The 22,348-nt window shown below is 32.8% G+C and overlaps 1 protein-coding gene across 1 annotated transcript in view; it reads right to left on the bottom strand.

Annotated features, from left to right (window-relative positions):
• The window catches only part of LOC111514993 (RING finger and SPRY domain-containing protein 1), a 46,683-nt gene extending 32,747 nt beyond the window's left edge, over positions 1-13,936 (bottom strand). Inside the window, exons 1-3 of the mRNA XM_074169870.1 lie at positions 13,380-13,936; positions 7,232-7,412; positions 1,192-1,362 (exon numbers count right to left, since the gene is read on the bottom strand). Coding sequence (XP_074025971.1) covers positions 1,192-1,362; positions 7,232-7,412; positions 13,380-13,663 — 636 coding nt within the window. The 5' untranslated portion in view covers positions 13,664-13,936. The remainder of the gene's footprint in view (positions 1-1,191; positions 1,363-7,231; positions 7,413-13,379) is intronic.
• Positions 13,937-22,348: the final 8,412 nt, after the last annotated feature.

Here is a 22,348-nt window from a genome sequence, read left to right as displayed (position 1 = left end):
TCTCTACACAAACCAAAGTAAATAATCTTTCTGAAATAACCTTTAGCCAATGCTGTTTCAAAAACTTGTAAATACAACCCAGCACAGAATAAAATGGAAATGACGAAAGCTATATAATGAACTAAAAATATATGAAATGAAATGTGTTACAAAGAAACTAATCATAACCAATATCATATGGTAAAAAGTTTGAATTTAATTGAATCTCATCAAAGAATCTTTGAAAATATATTAAATGCCCCTCAAAACTTTGGGGAATAGGAAACCAGAATAGAAGAATTCCAAATACTCTATAAAATGACGCTTCTCAAGAAATTTTACTGATGTTTACAACTGAATACAATATGAAAGAATATAACAAATGGAAGGAAATCACAGTAAGTTACAAATTTAAATATTTCCGAATGATATGATAAATATAAATATTCAAATATTTGAGATTTCCAGAAATGGGTGAAAATTTATGACTTTCGAGTATTGGACACGTCATTCCCTGACGTTATCTCCTACTTAAAGAATTTCCATTATCCCTGACTATTCCGAGTTACTGGGTACCCTTGAGAGCTTATATACCCATTTTAATGTTTAGAAAAAAGTCATATATAATGTGGTGATTGGAAAGTTATTCATATGGATATGATATTAATCCTTATCAAATTAAAAATGTTAGTTATCTTAGGCATTTTATGTACATTAACCATACAATTCAAATTGATATCTTAGGTATTATCGCAAAATTAAAAAAATTGAGAGACAAAATAAATTCAAGTGGCCTCTCAAACAAATGAGACATGCGTGATGAAGACGTTGCAGTTGTGACGTGTCGGTTTTGTTTTACGCAGTGCATCATTTTGAAAATGAAGATCACATTTTCATTTTGTGTTGCATTAAGGAAGATAAATACTTGCCTATTTTGAAATTCAAACTGATAGGTGTGTTTCGTTAGAGTGCATTTTATCAGAAGTCATTATTATCAGTATCAAGTTAATACAATACTAAGACAAAAAAATGTAGGCATATATGCTCTGCTACTTCTGCAAAGGTAGGTTGGGTCACTAGAATGAATTCATAAATTATTCATTGCTGACGATTTTTGAATTATAAGGCTTTAAGAATTGCGTATAGTGATATATGTTGATACTTAAAAATCAGAGAATATTTTTCAAAATGAATGAATCAATGTATCCTTACCAAATTAGTTAATAAATAATCTATTATACTATTATTCAATATTTCCATATTCCTTGGTCCGGCTAACTTTTCTGCAATGCAACCAAGTACAACACAAATGTTTCTTTGCCTTGGAGAATTTGATCTTCCTGAGATTGCCTCTTCTTTAGAGAGATGTAACATATCAACTACCTGAAAGATAATAATTATTCGATTATTTGATGTCTATATTTGAATTAATTGAAAAAATGTTGCAAAGTACATTGATACATGAGTGAGAGAAAAATATGACGTGACTGGTATCAAATTTTATCTTCATTGTATATGAATCATTCAAGTACCATTATTATTTTCATTATTCAGATTGCAACATTACCCAGACTGCCTGAAGCGTGTGGAGGTAATACCCATTAATAAATCGGGAAAACCGAAGGACTAGAGAAAGAGCTACCGACTGATTTCGCTACTTAGCTTGGTCGCTGACAAGATCTTATTGAACAGACTTCTCCGTCTGGAGAAAAGGCTGAAACTTGTTTTGGAGAAACAGTTTGGATTCAGGCAGGGACGTAACACGACCTCGCAACTGGTCCAACTTGTACACGGAATAAAGGAGGCCTTTCACCAGAAGAATAATACAGTCATGGTCCTGTTGGACTTACATAAAGCCTTTGACACTGTTTGGACAGAGGGATTTATCGCAAAAATGTGGACGGCACACATGCCTTTATACGTGATAAGAATCTTGGATTCTTATCTGGTCAACCGGAAATTTAGGGTGAGAATACACAAAGCTATCATCACGGATTTTTCAGTGGAAGCAGGTGTTCCACAGGGGTTCTGTTTATCCCCACACCTATACTCTCTGTATACATATGACTTTCCAATGTTCGCAAAAACGAATTTCACGAAGAAATTCACCGACGTGAAGATCTTCAGGAAATTGACGATTCAAGGAAAGTGTGTGGAAGAACAGAAAAGTACGAAGTATCTGGGAGTTATCCTGGACAACAGCTTGAATTTTCATGAGCACTTGAGTCTGGCAATTCAGAGAGCGGGAGCGGCGATTAAACGCAACTACCCTCTCATTGCACGAAATTCCAAACTGAGTGTTGACAACAAGCTCCTGATATATAAACAAATTATCAGGCTGCAGCCTTAAGAGGACTCCATTGCGGAGACTTGAGACGAGGCAGAATAAGGTGCTTCGTATCGTGACTGATAACGATCCATACATTTCATTGAAGCGTTTACGAGACATAGCAAAGGTCGAACCGATACGGATTCAATCCGAAGACTTGCTCACAAACACTTCAAGTGGTTCCTTTCGAAAAGTCCACTGACTAGTAATATCACGGCAGTTAGAGTTTATCCATAATCAACCCCGCCGTCACGGTGGGTTGATTTATGAAGCACTCGATATTTTCCATGAGCGACATGTACATGAACGTTTGTAAGTTCACGAAAAAACTAGCATAGAAAACATCCTATAGATATTCTGTCCTGGTTTTTTCATGAACTTTTTCCAGGAGTACCTAGCTAAACAATACATCGACAGCTATGTTTTCATTTGAGCGACCTGAATATCAAAACCATTTAATGGTGTGCATAAGCTTTGGCGGCAGGAGGCACATTACTTAGTAGTTTTTGATAAAGTCTATGTTTCTGGATGAGCGTCAAACCGCTAACATTGCGGGGGGCGTTTACAGGCGATCCCCCGCGTCCCCGCCGAGAGGAGGCGGGGACGCCTGGGATCGCCTGTCTGAAGTCACTTTGCTACTCTACCCTCAAGGTGGAGGTACTCATGAAACGTAAGTTTATTTTAATTAAAAGATTTTTTGCTTTTGCTTTTTTCTTGTAGTGTTTTGAATCGTGTTTGTACTATTTGATAGGTATATATTTATTTATATTTAATAATTTTTTTTGAAATGTAAACAGAAGTGTTAACACTTAGCAGACTGTGTTAAAATATTAGGCATGTACTAAGTTTTGTTTGATATTTATATATATTATATTGTACATTTGTTAATATATTTGATTTTGAATCATTATGATCTGAAAGGTGAATAAATACTACTACTACTATTATGTATTGAAAAGTTTTAGTTTATCATTAAAAATCAATTATCATTGAGTCAAACACTAAGAAAGAGATACTGTTTATCTTTATCTCTTTGAATTTCCTGAACTGGTCTCAAAACCAAAAATATACTCCTTTTATATCATGGCCTTTTTTTGTCTTGATCACATTTTTGGATCTTAATTAATCTGAATGAAACATAACATATGAGCGAGAAGTATAGAAGTCCATCAAAAAAAAATCCGATTCAAATCAAGTATAATTTTAAATAATAATAATAATTCGTCTTTATTATTTCCAATATTAGGTAGTTAACAGTTTTTATTTAACGAAATTTTCTATTACAGGAAAATAAAAGGCGAAGTTCAGTTTATTTTCATCGCAATAAAAATAACCTGTTCTTCCACTTAACCTCGAATAGTGGCTCTAGTATGTCTTCTGTATTTTCCAAATACAATAGATGATAAAATCTAGTTTTTATCTATTGAAAAAATTCTCATGAAAAGTGTACTATACGTATATATGAATATATACACACACATGCGCAGGGGACTATTTAGTTATAGTGTATGTCAAGCTTTTGGCAGTGTTCATTGCCTTCTTCAGGACAACTGTAATATATACAGTAGAATTTCGCTAATCCGGCACTTCAATAGACTGATACGTCCAGTAACCCGGCACCCTTCTCCCTCGCCCTATGCGCTCCGTCTCTGCGTCGTCGACTAGCAGTCTAACCTCAAAACTCATCACGTTTACATGCCTATGTATTTACCTGTTGTTTTGAAGTCAGGATAGTGTGTAGTTAAAAATGTCAAGTAAACAGAAACACAAGACAATTATATATTATGACTTTTTTTCTATAATCCAGTAATCTGAACATTCCAATGATCAGAAACCCTCTGGTTTTTAATAGTGCCGGATTAGTGACTTTCTACTGTAAATGGGTAAACATATAATCTGATAACAGGACACAGTATACAATTTTGGGATGACAGTATTGAATATAGTAAATATATACATATCATAACAGTAATAATACATTCATGGAATATTAAAGAAAAAAAAAAAAATTCAAGTGAGTGTTTGATGATTTGCAAAACATAATACACAGGTTTAGGATAAAAGTGTTGAAAAATATACATATACCGTAAATAGAATACCTTCATTAAAAAAAAAAAAATAAATGAGTATTTGTTGCTTCGCAATAAGAATAGTTTTTATATCTTTTTTAAATATATTCATTCAATGGTGTTTAATAAATGTTTACTTTCTGACACAGTTAAATTAATTTATAGCGCATTGCAAATAAGGGATATTTGAATAACATATTGGTTCTCGATGTTGGTTGGTAAAAATATTGTTCGGTTCTACCACTGATTCTTGGCACATGAAACTCTAGACAGTAGTTTTGGTCAGTTAACAAGATTGTTCACCAGTTTGTATATGAATATGCAAGATTATTAAATTCTTCTGTATTCAAGAGATAGAAAATGAAAACGCTGCAAAAATATATTATCTGCTCCCAGTCTGGGGTCGACATTATCTAGTTTGTATATTACATATTTCATAAATCGTAGTTGGAAGATTCAAGTGATTGAATGTGGAAAGTATATATAGGTGACCAGATAATACAACCATATTCTAAACAAGATCTAACAAATGAGTTGTAAAGAGTGATAAAACTTTCCATGTTTTTGAAATCTTTAAAATTTCTGAATATAAACCCTAACATTCTTTTTGCAGGAGTTACACTTATCTCTATGTGAAGTGCAAATGAGAGTTTGGTATCAAAGAATACTCCCAAGTCTTTGCAGCTGTCTGTTGTTACCAGTAAATAATTATTTATTGAATAATTGTAATCAATAGTGGTATGTTTGTTACAAAAGATGGTATATTTACATTTACTTAAATTGAGTGGAAGATTGTTTGAAGAACACTAGAGAGCTAATTTTTTCATGTCATTTTGTAGGATTTCAATGTCATTAGGTGACTCTATGACACAAAAACCTTTAGATCATCAGCAAATAATAGAATTTCACAATCTATATCTAATCCTATGTCGTTGATGAACAGAGAGAATAGAAGGGGAGCTAGGTTGCTTCCCTGTGGAGCGCCACTGGTAGCATTGTATTCATCAGATTTGTGTCCTCTGCATTCAACAAACTGGGACCAATTTGTGAGATAGGAATAAAAGAATTTCAGCAGATTTGATTCGAAACCAATCTCATTAAGTTTTGAAATGATTATGGTGTGGTCCAACTTGTCGAACGCCTTTGAGAAGTCTGTATATATTGTGTCTAACTGAAGCTGATTTTCCAAAGCAAAACTCATCATTTGTGTAAATGTTATTAGATTCGTTATAGTTTATTTTTTCGCGATAAAGCCATGTTGTTCAGGAATTATTATATTTTGTACTTTGGGGGATATTCTATCATAGATACATATCTCAAAGCCTTTCGCAAAGTTATACAGCAAGGTGATGGATCGAAAGTTTTTCATGTCATTTATCTCACCAGTTTTAAAAATGGGAATGACTTTACTTATTTTTCCACACTTGTGGAAAGGTGTTTGTTTTCAATGCAAAATTGAAGATGATTTGGAGTGGTTTGGCTAGGACATGAGCACAATCTTTGACTTAGAAGCTTGGGATTCTATCGTAGCCACAGGTAAATTTATCCCTCAACTTTTTTAAGGCAGCTGTAACTTTGTTCTCATTCACAGAATTGATACGAATTACGGGTCTGTTGGAAGTTACTGTTTCACTAATATCGCAGTTTTTCTTTTTGATAAAAAAAAATGAATATATAAATTTTACTGAGATTGTTGAGGTTTGATCTTTTATTAATCGCTTGTTCGTTATTCATCTCAGCCATTTCTAAAAATAATCTTTTCGAAGGATTCTTTTAGTATGTAAAATTTAAGTATTATTATAATCCATATTGTTGTCATACTGAATGAAATTATCTGCTAAGGCACATGATTTATTATTTCTCCTGGCGTGGTCCTTCAAGAATAGTATCACATGCTAAAGTGTCATTCTTAGAGTATATCCATTCGTCTTTGACATTACCACGACAAAATATGACGACATTTCAGCAACATCCCACTTGCCATATTTATGTGCTCTATTTGGTAGCTGACCTTGAAACTGAACTTGAAAAATTCAAGTTCAGGTACCAAGCATAGCACATGAATATGGCAAGTGGGATCTTGTTGAAACATCGTGATACTGTCAAAGTCAAATGGATGTACACCTGAAGTCAGAAAAATGAGTTTTCTAGTTTCATTAAAAATTGAGGGTAATCTGGGCACTTAGAATAATTCAAAATTATCATGTTTCTAAAAATTCAATAAATATGGTTTTGCAATAAATACTTAAAATCGGCAAATTGGAAACCAAAAGACGACAACAATTTATTTGCGAGAAAAGTTTGATATTGGCTGATAATTTAATGATACTGCTGTTTGCAAAATTGAATTGATGAAATTTGTTAAAGGCATGTTCTACTAATGAAGTTTCATTTATCTTCAATAAAACTATTTTGTGCTCAGCAATTTGCTTCATGATGTAATGTTTTGTTTATTCAATATAGGTTCCAACACCTGAACCTATACATTTTTGAATATTGCAATAGATATCAGATATCTCTAATAGTGAGAGACATTTTTCTAAACTCTTTTTCCTTTGAAATATTCAAATTTCAAAATAGCCTACAATTTGACCTTGAATTCAAGTAACTTCTCCCAAACGCTAGCACTACTTGTACTGGCTACAAGGGAAGTAACAATCTATTCGTCTATCAGATAGCACCAAGTGTAAGTTTTTCAGCTGGTTTAAAAATTCTGTATTTCAAATTTGTATCACGCAGAAGTTAAAGTTTCATTTGTAATTCCAAGAAGTTTTCACAGCTTCATTGGGGGTACTTGTTGGAATCAAAATATTCAAACCGACACATAAGCGTATTCCCTATTAATATTTATTACCTTATGAACTGACTCCTTGGACGGCAATGGACAGTCATCAAGTAGGAGAGTAATAACAGATGGACCTAATGGATCCTTGAGAGGAATTACATTTATCATTGAATTCACTACCTGAATCCATCCTTCTTCATTATCAGCAATATTATGTAAAAGTAGCATTGAATTTGGAGGTTCTTGCTCACTGAAAAATAAAAGTTCATAATATAATTTATAAAAGATAGTTGGGGTTAGTGAAAACTATAAATAAATATAATGTACTCTTTTTTCCATCAATTTCAAGCTTTCCATAATTTTTATTATCATAGTTTAAATTGAAGGGGTATATTTTTAAGAAAGATTAACTTTTGGGAAAAACAGTTTTTGATCTTCTACTTCACCACGTTGATAAAAAAAAACTGGGAATCTTCCAAAGAGAGGAAGGAGGCAAATAAATTTCAAAAATCAACTCTATACATCTTTAGGGAACTACAATATACCAAAAACAAGTAATTGATACATTTGAAAACATTTTTTTGATGTTTTTGTTAGTGAGGATGTTGAAAGTGACTAAACACATGTTTTCAAATGATGTATGAATTCCTTATGTTTCTTTTGAAAATTTGTAGTTCTCTCAGAGCAAATACTTTAATGTATAGTCGAAGTAACTGGTATTGTGCATACTTAAAGCGCCCTCAAAAGCCAAAAAAACCAATACAAAGAAATAAAGCCGCTACTAACTAGTCCACATGGACTGAAGAATTGGCGTTTCGTATTGGATGATTTTAACTAACCCAGTTTTATGATTGGCTGAAGAGTCATAAAATTAAATTTTGAAGTCATGTTACGGTGACGAATAGAATGCGAGCCGTCGTGTTGTCAATGTTCAGTTCGGGAACTGATCGCGATTTGAGTGTTGAAATTCGATATTCGTGCAGTTATAATTACTTAAAATGTCTGTTATCTGTTCAAAATGTGGTATCCTTGGACAAGTACTAATAGTAATAACGAGTGTGATGACAACGCAGACTTTTTCCTGTGTAGTGATTCGAATAGCGATGGTGAACAATGCGAAAAAGAGATACCAGTGAATAAGATTCGGATGCATTTGAATATTGAAACACAGAGAGTATGTTTCAACAAATATAAGAATCTACATCTCAAGTTTGGTTTCGAGGAAAACAAACTATTACAAGCAACATCAGATTTGACCGAAATTCCTTTCTCAACTATACATAAAATAGTCAAAAACAAACCTTATGAACGCAAGACGCGACGTAATACAGGATTACCAATACCTTTAGATGTTCATCTAATAAAATCATTAAGAATGACACTCATGACATAATTACGAAAGGGTGGACTGATGGTTCGAGAATGTGTACGCCTAACATGCCTGCCAAACAAAGAATATCGACTAATCATTGTGCATTGCGGAGGAAGTAAAGGATGAGTTCTGAATTCTTTGAAATTATGTGGAAAAAACTTAAGGATTGCAATGTTAACTATCATAAGAACATGGAAGCTAATATTTTCGAGGAATGGTTTAAAGTTGGTATCCTGGTTCGCCCAACTACATGTTTTTCAAATACCTGTCCTTACATCTTACCTGAAAACTCCCGATATAACCGAGTTTTCAAACTTCATATTTCAATTTTATACTTGATAATGGGGTCAAATCCAAAACCCGTCGTATAAATAAAATCAACTAGTGGTAATTAGACAAAAGGGTTTTTATTCATTTCATTAAAGTGATACTACATTGAGTTATATATTGGAGAACAAACTTGTTCATATAATTTGGATTGAACCTCCTTAAGGTAAGTCATTTAATCCATTAATTATATTTCACATGTCTGTTCTCCAGTATATAACACACTGTAGTATATTCTCGTCCCACGATCATGTGGACGAGAATATACTACAGTGAGTTATATATTGGAGAACAAACATATTCACATAATTTGGATTGAACCTCCTTAAGGTAAGTCGTTTAATGCATTTACTATATATCAGAATATGAAAGTAAAAACCATCATCGAAAAAAGTATATCCAAATGTCATCGAGTGCCGAACAAAAACATAAATTACAACAACTGTTTATCAGCTGCTTTGGTGCAATTCTTCGATAGCATGACGTGATGAAAATTAAAAAACACTCGAAGCAAGAAGTATTTCCGTACAGGAATCTAACAAAGACGAGGCTGAACCCGATGAAAAGTGCCATGGATAAGCAGACTAAAAATGAAATATGGTGTTGCATCAGCAACATTTTTTCAAAGTATAATAACAGAATTCATCGCATAAGGGATGATATCATCACATGAATTGAATAGATAGATACAATTTTCATTATTTGCTGGAATATAATTTGTTATTTTTTTTAGTCATCATATACTCAGGGCCAAATATAGGATAATTCTCATTTTACCTAATTAATCTCATTTATCTTTTTATTCAACTGGTTAGACATATGAAACTGTATTAAGTTGTGTGCTTTGATATTAGGTTGTAATATTTACACAATGTCCATTTCCATATGAATCAGTATTTTTTGTAACCAAGATGTTATAGGTATTATATCAACATTTTAGTTTTTTCCCCATCAAATTAACTTCAGCTTCATATATGCGTATGTATACAGCGTGACTCACGTCGATGGTAGGTTAGACGTTTCTGGAAAACGCAAAGCATGATTTTTCTGAAAATTTCACCTCTCACATTTCCTTACCTGTTCTATCGATCTAAAATATTTTCAGCATTGCGGCGTTGCCACTTCCATCAAAAAGTCCTAGCAACTTTATTTTTTTAAATGGAACACCCCGTATATTAATACATTTTTGGAATCGCTCTGGTATTTTAATACTTTTTTGTTAATAATGTCCTATACCTATCTCTATCTGTTTTCGAGATAAAAAATAAATTGTGCTGAATATGGTCCAAAACACAGCCTTAATTGAAATTAAGTACATCAGTAGTCTCAATTCATGAAAAGTTATTTTGATGATAGTTTGGACAAAATCGAAATATTCAAATAACACCAAGAAATCGACTCCATATCATACAGGGCGTGCTAAAATTAATATTATTTTCATTGTGCATAAAAGTAGTCAAAAGTTCATTTTTTCAAATGAAACCCCCTGTATATTACTCGGTAAATTGAAAGATGGTGAAAAATGCTTCAAGATGATATATCATGTCCCTATACCTAAATCGTCAAGTTTTCTCAATAAAGTCGCTTCTTCTAGAAACATTATTTTTTTTTTCAGAATTTGGATTTAGGTAGCTGTGGAATTATCAAGCTTATAGCAGTTCAGTTACTTTTATAAGTAATTTACAAAAAGTTATCGACGGTGTTTCGAATCATCTTCCAAAATGAATGCAAATATCGATTATTCAAACGAAGTTTTTATGAAATTATTTATAATACACATGAACAAAGTGATCAAATCATTGTCAGAACGTGTAAAAAATTCAACCAAATGTATCCTGAATTAACACCAATGAACGCGAGGAAGTTTGTAAGGTTACAAAATAATTTCCTTAACTATGGCTCAAAGTTTCCAGGGAACAACTGTACCAAAAATCAGTCATTTCTAGGTAAAAAGTAAGATTTTGTGGGCTAAAACATGTGAGAGTACAGACAATAACAGAATAGGATGATTCAAAATAACAAAATTGTAAACAAAATATCACATTTTCACAATAAATGCTGAAAATGTTGTTCATTACATTCTAAACACTTTAAAATGTTTTTTTGTACGCGACTTGTGGTTGCTTTTTCAATTTCCTAGGGATCCAGATCTTCAATACTCCGCACTATTCGCAGTCGCAATTCTTCTTTGGTAGGCACTGGAGTACTGTATACCCTTTCTTTTAAAACACCCCATAAAAAAAGTCAAGTGGCGTGAGATCGGGTGATCTCGGTGGCCAATCCCGAGGCCCTAAACGCCGAAACCAACGATCGTCGAAGAGTTCGTCAAGTTTCCTGGAAACTTCCTGGGTGGAATGAGCTGGCGCTCCGTCCAGTTAAAACCACGAATTCCTATATTCCTCTAAAGGCAAATTTTCAAGAAAATCGGTTACAGTCGTCCTTAATATTTGGAGATATCTCTCTGCATTCAGTGTGTCTTCATAAATAAAAAAGCTAATTTTATTGTTCTTCAGAATACAGAAAACATCCAGGTCAAATTTTTCTTGAAAACCCATTTCTTTTGTAACATGAGGATTATGATCAGCCCAAAAATGTTTATTCCTTCTATTGAAAATACCATCCCTCGTAAATTTTGATTCGTCGCTCCAAATTATTTTTGACAAAAATTCCCGATCTTCCTGTGTATGAATCAAAAGGGATTCACATTCTACGTTCGAAGTCTTCTGCTTTTAGAGCTTGAACTTTGGTAAATTTATACGGATGCATTCCGTGATTTTTCAAAATTCGTTGTACTAAAGCATGTGATACACCTACATCTTTTTCTGCACTGCGAATGGAAGCTTCTGGATATGCATAAAAATATGCCAAAACGTTAACAGTATTGTCCTCATTTGAAGTAACAGGTTTTGGTAATGTTGAAGGCGCTTTCAACATGGAGCCATAGTTAAGGAAATTATTTTGTAATCTTACAAACTTCCTCTCGTTCATTGGTGTTAATTCAGGATACATTTGGTTGAATTTTCTACAAGTTCTGGCAATGATTTGATCACACTGTCCGTGTATAATAAATAATTTCATTAGAACTTCGTTTGAATAATCAATATTTGCATTCATTTTTGGCGATTTTTTGAAACACCGTCAATAACCATTTATCAATTACTTATAAAAGTCACCAAACTGTCATAAACTTGATATTTTCACGCCTACCTAGAAATCAAATTCTTTAAAAATTATTTTTTGTACAACTGTTATTGAAAATCGGCTTTATTAAGAAAACTTGACGATTTTGGTATAGGGACATGTATATCATCTTGAAGCATTTTTCACCATCTTTCAATTTATCGAGTAATATACAGGGGGTTTCATTTGAAAAAATGAACTTTCGAATACTTTTATGCACAATGGAAATAATAGTAATTTTAGCACGCCCTGTATGATATGGAGTCGATTTCTTGGTGTTATTTGAATATTTCGAGTTTGTCCAAACTATCAACTTTTCATGAATTGAGAGTACTGATGTACTTAATTTCAATTAAGGCTGGGTTTTGGACCATTTTTAGCACAATTTATTTTTTATCTCGAAAACAGATAGAGATAGGTATAGGACATTATCAACAAAAAAGTATTAAAATACTAGAGCGATTCCAAAAATGTATTAATATACGGGGTGTTCCATTTAAAAAAATATAATTGCTAGGACTTTTTGATAGAAGTGGCAACGCCGCAATGCTGAAAATATTTTAGATTGATAGAACAGGTAAGGAAATGTGAGAGGTGAAATTTTCAGAAAAATCATGCTTTGCGTTTTCCAGAAACGTCTAACCTACCATCGACCGTGAGTCACGCTGTATAAGTGTTAGGACAGTTATTTGTGTCAATTCAGATTTTCCTTCAAGTGTATAGAAACATATTTTATTTTGAAATATGTTTTCTCTCTCTCTCTCACTCTCTTTCTTCTTTCATTCCAAATTCTCTAGGATATTTAATTGATTAAAAAAAGTATCCACAATTGTCTTTGAAGAATATTGTGGATACTAACAATCGGAATGTCGTGAAGTAACTTGGCTTAAAATCTTTAAATTTTTAGTTCATTTAAATTGTTCAATTTTCCAATTTTTTGCTTGATTTTAATTTTAAAGTAATTTCATTTGAGGGTTTTTTCGCTTATAATTGTTATTTTCAGCTATTCATTTTAATTTTCAATTATATTTGTTCTTCCAGGGATTTCAAATCATATTATATTATATTAGACAATGATAGTCCAAACTAATGAAATTCGGAATAAGATGTAAGACTGCTTTTGACAGCTTGCAAAAGGCTCTCGATGACTTCCGGTTTGCATTAAATATCTTGGAGACATTGTTCCAAAATTTGTTACAATTGGTACCATGAACAACTAGTTAAAAAAATATATGCTGCTCTTCATTATAGCAGTGCCTGACTTGTCATAAAATTACATTGTATTTAAATGGTCAGTACTCTATACTTTCATATAAGAGAAAATGACTGGAAACTCACTTATCAACAAGTGTTGCAATGACTCCTAAAGTTTCGAGAACTAGTCTGTCAACATAGCCAGCATCTGGTACTTTGGGAATCTTGTAAGAGTAATGTGTACTGACTGGTGAAATGGGTTGAACGACATTCTGAACATTATGATTGTTAGTTGGTTGGGGTATGTTCGTGTCACAATCTTCTTCCTTCTGCTTGCAGCAGCAGATACCCATTACGCTTAGTGGTACTTGAAATTTTCGACGACAGCTTTGGTTGTATTCACTACATAATATAGGAGGTATTATCATGAACCTATGTTCGTTTACGTTGGAGTTATTATTGATAAAAACATGTTCAAATTTTCACTCCTCAGGAAATCCTCCAAGTTAATGTTCTGCATTAGGATATGAACAATAGAGCCATTCACTAAATACATAAATCAGATGTTCTGTAGTAGTGTAAATATTGATCATTTGTGAAAACAATATAAAAAAAACCTTTTAGTCACGAAATTAATTTTGGTTATTCTATACTTTCACTAAAAGTTTGTGACTAAAGTGGAAGCTGTCATTTCTTTTTGTCATTTGTCACTTTTTAGGTCATATGCTATTCAGAGTTGCCAATATTTAAAATATATATATAAATTGAGAGGGGTGTGTTTTTAGGAGAAATCAATTTTTAGGAAAAAAAGATTTTGAAAAATTGATGGATGTAGCCGTTACTACGTGTTAGGAGATATCATGAAAAATGAGAAATAAAACTTTCTGTTTTTTACCACTTTCATTTGTATCTAATGTTGTTACAGCAGTTTCGTTCTATAAAAACATTTTCAAACAATTACAATAAACTGAAAATGAATCATAATGACTCACGTAGCATTATGATTTATTTTCAGTTTATTGTTATTGCTTGAAAATGCCCTTATAGCACGAAACTGCAGTAACAACATTAGTTATGAATAAAAGTGGTGAAAAAAACAGAAAGTTTCATTTCTCACTTTTCATGAAAGATTTTGGTTTTCTACTTCTCCATCTTCTTACGAAAAAATATAGTAATCTTCCAAAGAAACTTTCAGACACAATCTGAAAAAAGGCCTCTCGAAACAACTATATATTTTCATATGAACATTGAATTATATGAAAGAAAAATACTTTCGAAACAACTATTTCCATATATGAACATTGAATTATACAAAAACACTTTGTCCTATTCAGTTTGTACTCCAAACATTCGTTTGAGAGGTGAATCAGATATCATTCATAGGATTGCTTCACAACATAGAATATTGAACCGCTACACTATCTAATATGTAATGAAAATTAACTTTATTATTGAATGTAATTATCACTCACATGGTATAAAACAAATTCGCTTTCCGCTGTCCGTCTATGTACCTATGCTTAGATTTTCAAAACAACGAAACGAATTTTGATGCGTTTTTTTTAATAAATATAGTGATTCAAGAGAAAGGGTTATATGTATATTACATGCATACTATAGTAGAGAAACACTGATAATTTTAGAAGTTTCTAATGTGATGTCGTAAATGAACAAATTTTTTTGCGCTTACATTGCAAACGCCAAACCAAGTATATATAGTATATATCTGAGGCTAAAACCTACGAGATATATAAAAAATGTATTACAGTATTGTATACCTTAAAAAAGTCTACAGAAAAGTCCGTATATGTTTATCTATTAGGGATAACCGACAATAACCATTTTTATCCTTGATAAATAATGGTTTAATTACGAATCGATTTTAAGCAATAGGTACAGCATCAATCCTTATCCAATTAGGTACCTTATAAATACATTGTAGGAATTTATTATAGATCAATATGGCCCTTTTTACAGCATGTAGTTTAAATGAATATTTTCGAAGATATTACAGATTCAAAATGACGAGACATAGCGGTTGCGGCGGTACCGGCCAGGGGGCGGCGGCGCATATATGGGTTGAATAATAAGTAAAATATTAGTGATATACAAACAATATAGTCCGAATGACAATATATACTAAACGAAAATAGAGAGTGAGAAAAATACATACTGTATTCAATACATTAATGGATGGTGTCGTTGCTACGTGGAAGTAACGTTAGTTACAAATACAAGTTTTATAAAAACATATAAAGTTTTATTCCTCTTATTTTCCAACATAGTTTATTGTCATCAAGTACAGTACAATCTTATCAACAAAGCAGAGAAATAAATGAATGATTTTCAAATTGTGGTTATTCTTTATTCTGTTGAGAGTACATCGTGAATACTACATTAAAATGAGTAATGCTTCTATTTATAATTTGTCAAAGAACTATCTTTTTAACTCAAAATTCAGATAATTAATTTGGGATCGAATGTAAGATATAAGATTGCTTATGATAGCTCTCGATTACTTCTGGTAGATATTAGATATCTTGGCACATTGTCACAAAATGCTAGTCGTTAATACAATATGAAATATCGGCAATCTTCAAAATTACTTAGAACGTCGGAAAATATGTAATATAAAACATAGGTACGCATACACTCATAGAAGATTAAAATCAGTATACCATGTCAGAATGGAACTGTTCTATGCACTAGCACAGTCAATCTCACAAAAATCAGCCTTTGATCATTGATATCCCTTGTTTAATGTGATAGGAGAGTTTGACCTTAATTAATTGATGTACAATCCACATTGCTAATAGCATATTGGGAGGTGGTAGAATTGAATTTATGCAAGTATTTTTTTAGCAGAAAAACTTTCCTGGACTCATGAGTCTTTACCTTTGAAAAGTTTTTTACTACTCTTTCCTGCAACATCAATGTGTTTTGAAGGAGATCACATATTAGAAACATACCGCCAAAATGGCATGCTCTATTTCTCAGTCTATCTCCAATAGGAGTCTGGAGCATTTACCAGTAGGTACTCTCATTGCAAAACCCAACGTCATCTATTTTTCGGGTTGATTACATGTTGATCAAATAACAAACCTAGAAATCAACAGTTGATGCGACTCTCAATAAAACCATTGTTTATATTTATCTTCTGCACTTTGCATAGATTTTCCGTTTGTTTGTTCATTACCTGTTCATAACCTGAGAGTGCTTATGAGAAATGTACAATTCTAATGTTTGAACACTGATTTTATTCTACAATAACAAAAATATCTACATTCATATCTACATTTCATGATATAACATCAATTTTATGAGAACAAATAGGAAAGAGATTGATGGAGTTATTCCTAGCGAAATATTACATCAATTAATGACAATATGTATAATACCTACTGATAAATAATAGTCGACTAGTTATAACAAATGAAAAATTTCAATTTCAATATGCACGAAATGATAAAATTTGAGTTCAATTCGACGAAATAGTTACGGAGAACATGCCACGTGAATAACAATATTAATAAATTTTCGTATAGCCTATAAAAACTCAAGAATAATTTATACATCTTATTCAGATATATTGTGAGGTCGTGAAAATGTCCCCCTTAAGATTAGAATGAAGTAAGATATTGAGATCCAACCCAGTATTTTTCTACATTATGAAAAACATTTCCACAAAATATAATCTGTTCAATTCTAGTGAAAATGCATTCGATGCTAACGAAATTCAACGTGTTTGGGAGAGGTAGGTACATCTTTTTGTCAATCATCCAACTAACGCTTGTCTTTAGTTTTTATTAATCGTACTGGATACAATGTGTATTGAATAAGTAATAGACAATCGACAGTTTGATACAAATACAGTGTCACCATTAAAGTGCGCACCATATGGGAAACTTTTTTTCGAAAAGTTTCAATGAAGTTTAACTTCGACACTTGTTTGTGCTTTAAATTTAACTTAAAATGATGCGGCCAATTGCGACCCACTGACGTTCAGTGTTTGTTAAATTCAACTTTTTTTTTTGAAAAAAATTGAAAAAGTGCATTTCTAGATCGAATTTAACAAAAAGTTACTTGAAAAAGTTGTGTCTACGGCAATTTTATATCCATATGCCAAATTTTATGCAACTAGGATAAAGTTAACGTTTTGCTTATTTTTGACAGATATCCCCTTTATTTTAAAAAACAAGTTCGGTTAATTGTCATCAATTCATGTATACATAACAAACTCATCATGGAGTTTAACTTTTCTGATATATTTTCACTTATACGGACATTTTTAGAAAGAAATTAAAAATTTGCTATACAAATTTTAACATGACTGGTGCGAAGTTTCAATCACTTGGCTATTTTCTTAAACAAACCTTTGATTTCGAAAAAGCAGAGGCAACTAAAAAAATGCAAATAATTTCGATAGAACTATTATTATTATTATAAATTTTAAACAACAATAATATTATAGAAAATACAAATGGGTACAAAAAATTACTTATTGATCTAAATGAGGTTGTCAAACACTTATAGCCTACATTTCAGTATGTCGTCCTCCACGTTCAATACAAATTATGGTCCTTCTACTGACATGTGTCAGTAGAATTTATATTTGCACAGCACTCGCGAATGGTATTTTCCAGATGTATTATGTCAGTAAATGGTCTACTTCGGTACACTTTTTGTTTCAGGTAACCCCACAAGAAAAAGTCTGAAGGCGTCAAGTCGGGTGATCTAGGTGGCCAATAATGTTCCCAGTTACGTCCAATAACTTTGCCTCTAAACATTTGTTGGAGGGACTGTTTTACAGCAACCGTGTGATGTATTGGTGCGCCATCAAGCTGATACCATAGGTCGTATTCAATATTTAAAGGCATATTATCTAAAACTTCACTAACCTCATTATCTAAAAGGTTGAGATAACCGACGGATGATAAATTTTTCCTAAAGAAAAATGACCCAATTATTTGGTCGTTAAGTATCCCACACCATACATTAGTTTTAAAGGAATACTGATCACCACATTCAACTGTTAAATTGTGATTTTCTTGGGCCAACCATCGGCAATTTTGAGAACTTACCGTTCCATTTGAAGAGAACGTTGCCTCATCTGTTCATAAAATTTTATACGGAAACTTTACATTTTCTTCTCTCTCTCCTTGAAACCAGAATGAAAACCCCAAGCGGACATCAAAATCTCGTTCTTTTAATATGTTAATAAATTTTGGCTTGTAAGGCCAAAATTTATTTTTTAATAACATTTTTCTAACACTTTCACTCTTGTAATCGGTAATATCGGTTATGCTCGTTTGCCCGTGTTCAATAACTTTTAAACAAATGTTAAGTTGCGCCTCCTCATCATATTTACTTGGAGTGTGCTTTTTCTTAAATTGATTTGCTACGGATCCTGTTTTTCTGAATTTCGACATTATCCTTGACACAGTAGTATGTTGAACATTTTTTCCTGGATGCCGTTCATTAAAAATGTTAGCTACTTGCCGGTATGGTGTATTCTCATCACATATTAAAACTATTTCTATTCTTTTCTGAAGAGACAATATTATTGCAACAATAACTGTTAAACATTTGACAAGTAAATCAACAACTTGACACTACCATAGCATGCATTTTGTTTGTCAAGACCTACTTAAAAATTTTATTCAACGTGAATTAAGCATCCTCACCGCCCTAGTTAGTGTTTATAAATAATCTGTAAATACTGAATATTGAAATTTTAATGTAATTTCGACTCTAGTAATTTTATTAACACTTATTGCAGTTTCTGAGTTGTGTCTGCTTTTTCAAAATTGAAGGTACTGACGTTTGTTTAAGAAAATAGCCAAGTGTTTGAAACTTTGTACCAGTCATGTTAAAATGTTTATAGCACATTTTTAATTTCTCTCTAAAAATGTCCGTATAAGTAAAAATGTATCAGAAAAGTTAAACTCCATGATGAGTTTGTTATGTATACATGAATTGATGACAATTAACCGAACTTGTTTTTTAAAATAAAGGGGATATCTGTCAAAAATATATATATATATATATATATATATATATATATATATATATATATATAAAATTGCCGTAGACACAACTTTTTCAAGTAACTTTTTGTTAAACGGAAGTAGCTGATAAATTAATTTTTCAGTTTCGTATGTTATAAAAGCGAAATCAGCTACCAAGCCCAAGGCAGCAGGCGCGCAAAGGAGGGTTACAAATAAGGCAGCAGGCGCACGTGTTAATAAAAAAAAATTCAAATGAAGAAATACATGTAAAGTGACTTCGAATTATATCAAAGAGGTTACGTACAGCGCCATCTGCCCGGGAATAGATCAAGCAATAATGTCGATAATTCTGTCGAATACAGATCCCGATATGAAATGAAAAGGTGAGTTTCAAACAAAAAAACATATATAAAGGTGAAGCTAATATAAAGCGTGTAAAAATAAGGGTTCATAAAAGGCAATGGGCGAATTATGTTGAACCGTTGTATCAATGTGTCGATAATTTTAGTGATCGCCGATCATCAAGTTTCGCTGGGTCGAGTTTTTCAACCCAGTAGAACATTCGCGATCATTTTTCCAGTTGTTTTCTCTGCATCACAATAAGTAATCGTTCTCTTCCGCATTCGATTACACATTCCTTCGCGATGATTCATCACTAATTTACGACCACTAGGAACACCTCGATTCTCCATTGGTGACTCGTTACCGCAAGGCATGTCGCTACAGTTTTCTATCGTGTATTTGTCGTCGACATCATCTTCAATCAACTGACATCGTGTTTCTTTGGAATGAGCGAAATCATCAGAAACATCAGAACTGTTCTGCTAATGAGTCTTGTATCATTCTATACAGGGTGTAACGAAATAAGTGTAAAACATTTGAGGAGGTGATTCCTCATCGAAAAAAAGATAGGATCAATCATATAACGAAATTTCATTGGAGCATCCTTTGTTAAGATACAGCCCCTTAAAGGGGGTACATAAAATTTGTATAACAATTTTCTTCACAAGCACTAAAAAAGTCACAATATTGAAATTAACCTGACGTTTTGTACTACCAAAAAGACACTTAGCCAGAGATTTATTTGGTTTACCCCATGGTTGTAAGGGGTGGAAAACGCAACCCCTAAAATTTATTTCCAATGTAACTTTTTGTCTTATTGTTTGTTTACCATTTAAAAATTTATTTCCGATAGCCTGTTTCATTCTAAACAAAAAATGTCTCTCGTGTTTTTTGCCCAAAATAAATCAGTTCGCAGCAAAAAATTATTTTAGGAACAACTACAGAGGAACATCGTCATAAATGCGAAAATACGAAACTAATCTATCTAGTAGGTCGCTATTAGCGATAGTGACAATTAAATTGGTATGACGATGTCAGTTTGTGAATTTTCGAAATTGAATTAATACTAATTGTGTGTTGTTGTTCTGTTCTTAATTGGTTACTTTAATAATTGACTTGTATTAAAATGGCATACACAAATGAGGAAATGGCTGATATGCATTACGTTTACGGTCTGTCGCAGGGAAATGGGTTAGAAACTTCTAGAATATATGCTGAAATGTATCTTCAACGGCAGCATCCTTCATCAATGATTACGAGAATATGGTTCAATCGACAAAAGAACGCAGGATTGTGGTCGCCATCGAGAAGTACGAACACCACAGCTTGAGGAAGCAGTACTTAATTTGATTGAGGAACAACCTATTACCAGTACTAGAAAGATTGCTTTCCAGCTAAATGTTGATCATATGACGGTATTTCGAATTTTAAAGGAACAACTCTCATACCCTTACCATCTGCAACAAGTACAGGCACTCTGTTACCGCGAGACTTTCCGAACCGTCTTGAATTTTGCAATTGGATGCTGGAAATGATTAGAAGAAATTGTGACTTTCTGAAGACGATAGAATTCACAGACGAATGTAGTTTTTCTCGGGACAAGATTATTAATTTTCATAATTACCACATATGGGCTGATGAAAACCCTCACGCTATTGTCGAAACTAACCATCAAGAACAGTTTTCTCTTAACGTGTAGCTTGGAATTATTGGGGATGATTTAATTGGGCTTCATTTTCTGCCTCCTCGATTAAATGGTGAGGCATACGTTCAATTTTTAAGAGAAGAACATCCAGTACTGCTGGAGGAAGTTCCTTTGGGCGTCAGAAGGGATATATTTTTTATACATGATGGGGCTTCCGCCCATTTTAGTTAAGTAGCACGTCAGCATTTAACTGAAACATATGCAAATCAGTGGATAGGTCGAGGAGGACCACAGAACTGGCCCGCTCGATCCCTGGATCTCAATCCTCTCGATTTCTCTATATGGGTCCATTTACAGCATTTGGTTTATCGTACTCCTGTTCGTTCGCGATGTAGAGGACTTAAGAAACCGCATCATCGATGCGTGCAGGGTAATCAGAGAGTTTCCAGGAATATTTGAGCGAATACGTAGCTCAACGCGCCGACGTCTAGCCGCATGCATAATGTCTGAAGGTAGACATATTGAACATTTACTATGATATCTACATGTTGTGTGTTTTGTTATTAATTAATTATTTTTGTTTATTACCCTTTAATCGTTTAATGCAGGTACTAACTACAAAATAACAATAAATCCAGTTCGCATTTATGACGATGTATCTCTGTAGTTGTTCGTAAAATAATTTTTTGCTGCGAACTGGTTCATTTTGGGCAATCGGAAATGAATTTTTAAATGATAATCAAATAATAAGACAAAAAGTTACATTGGAAATAAATTTTAGGAGTTGCGTTTTCCACCCCTTACAACCAAGGGGTAAACCAAATAAATTACTGGCTAAGTGTCTTTTGGTAGTACAAAACGTCAGGTTAATTTCAATATCGTAACTTTTTCAGTGCTTGTGAAAAAAATTGTTATTCAAATTTTATGTACCCTCTTCAAGAGGCTGTATCTTAACAAAGGATGCTCCAATGAAATTTCGTTATATGATAGATCCTATCTTTTTTTCGATGAGGAATCACCTCAAATGTTTTACACTTATTTCGTTACACCCTGTATAGAATGATACAAGACTCATTAGCAGAACAATTCTGATGTTTCTGATGATTTCGCTCATTCCA

The sequence above is a fragment of the Leptinotarsa decemlineata genome, unplaced genomic scaffold, assembly GCF_025532065.1.
Source record: "Leptinotarsa decemlineata unplaced genomic scaffold, Ldec_3_MD MMD2_P_RNA_scaffold_11, whole genome shotgun sequence".
Classification (NCBI taxonomy): domain Eukaryota; kingdom Metazoa; phylum Arthropoda; class Insecta; order Coleoptera; family Chrysomelidae; genus Leptinotarsa; species Leptinotarsa decemlineata.
The sequence above is the reverse complement of the archived record's forward strand: the minus strand, read 5'-3'. Positions and strand labels throughout refer to the sequence as shown.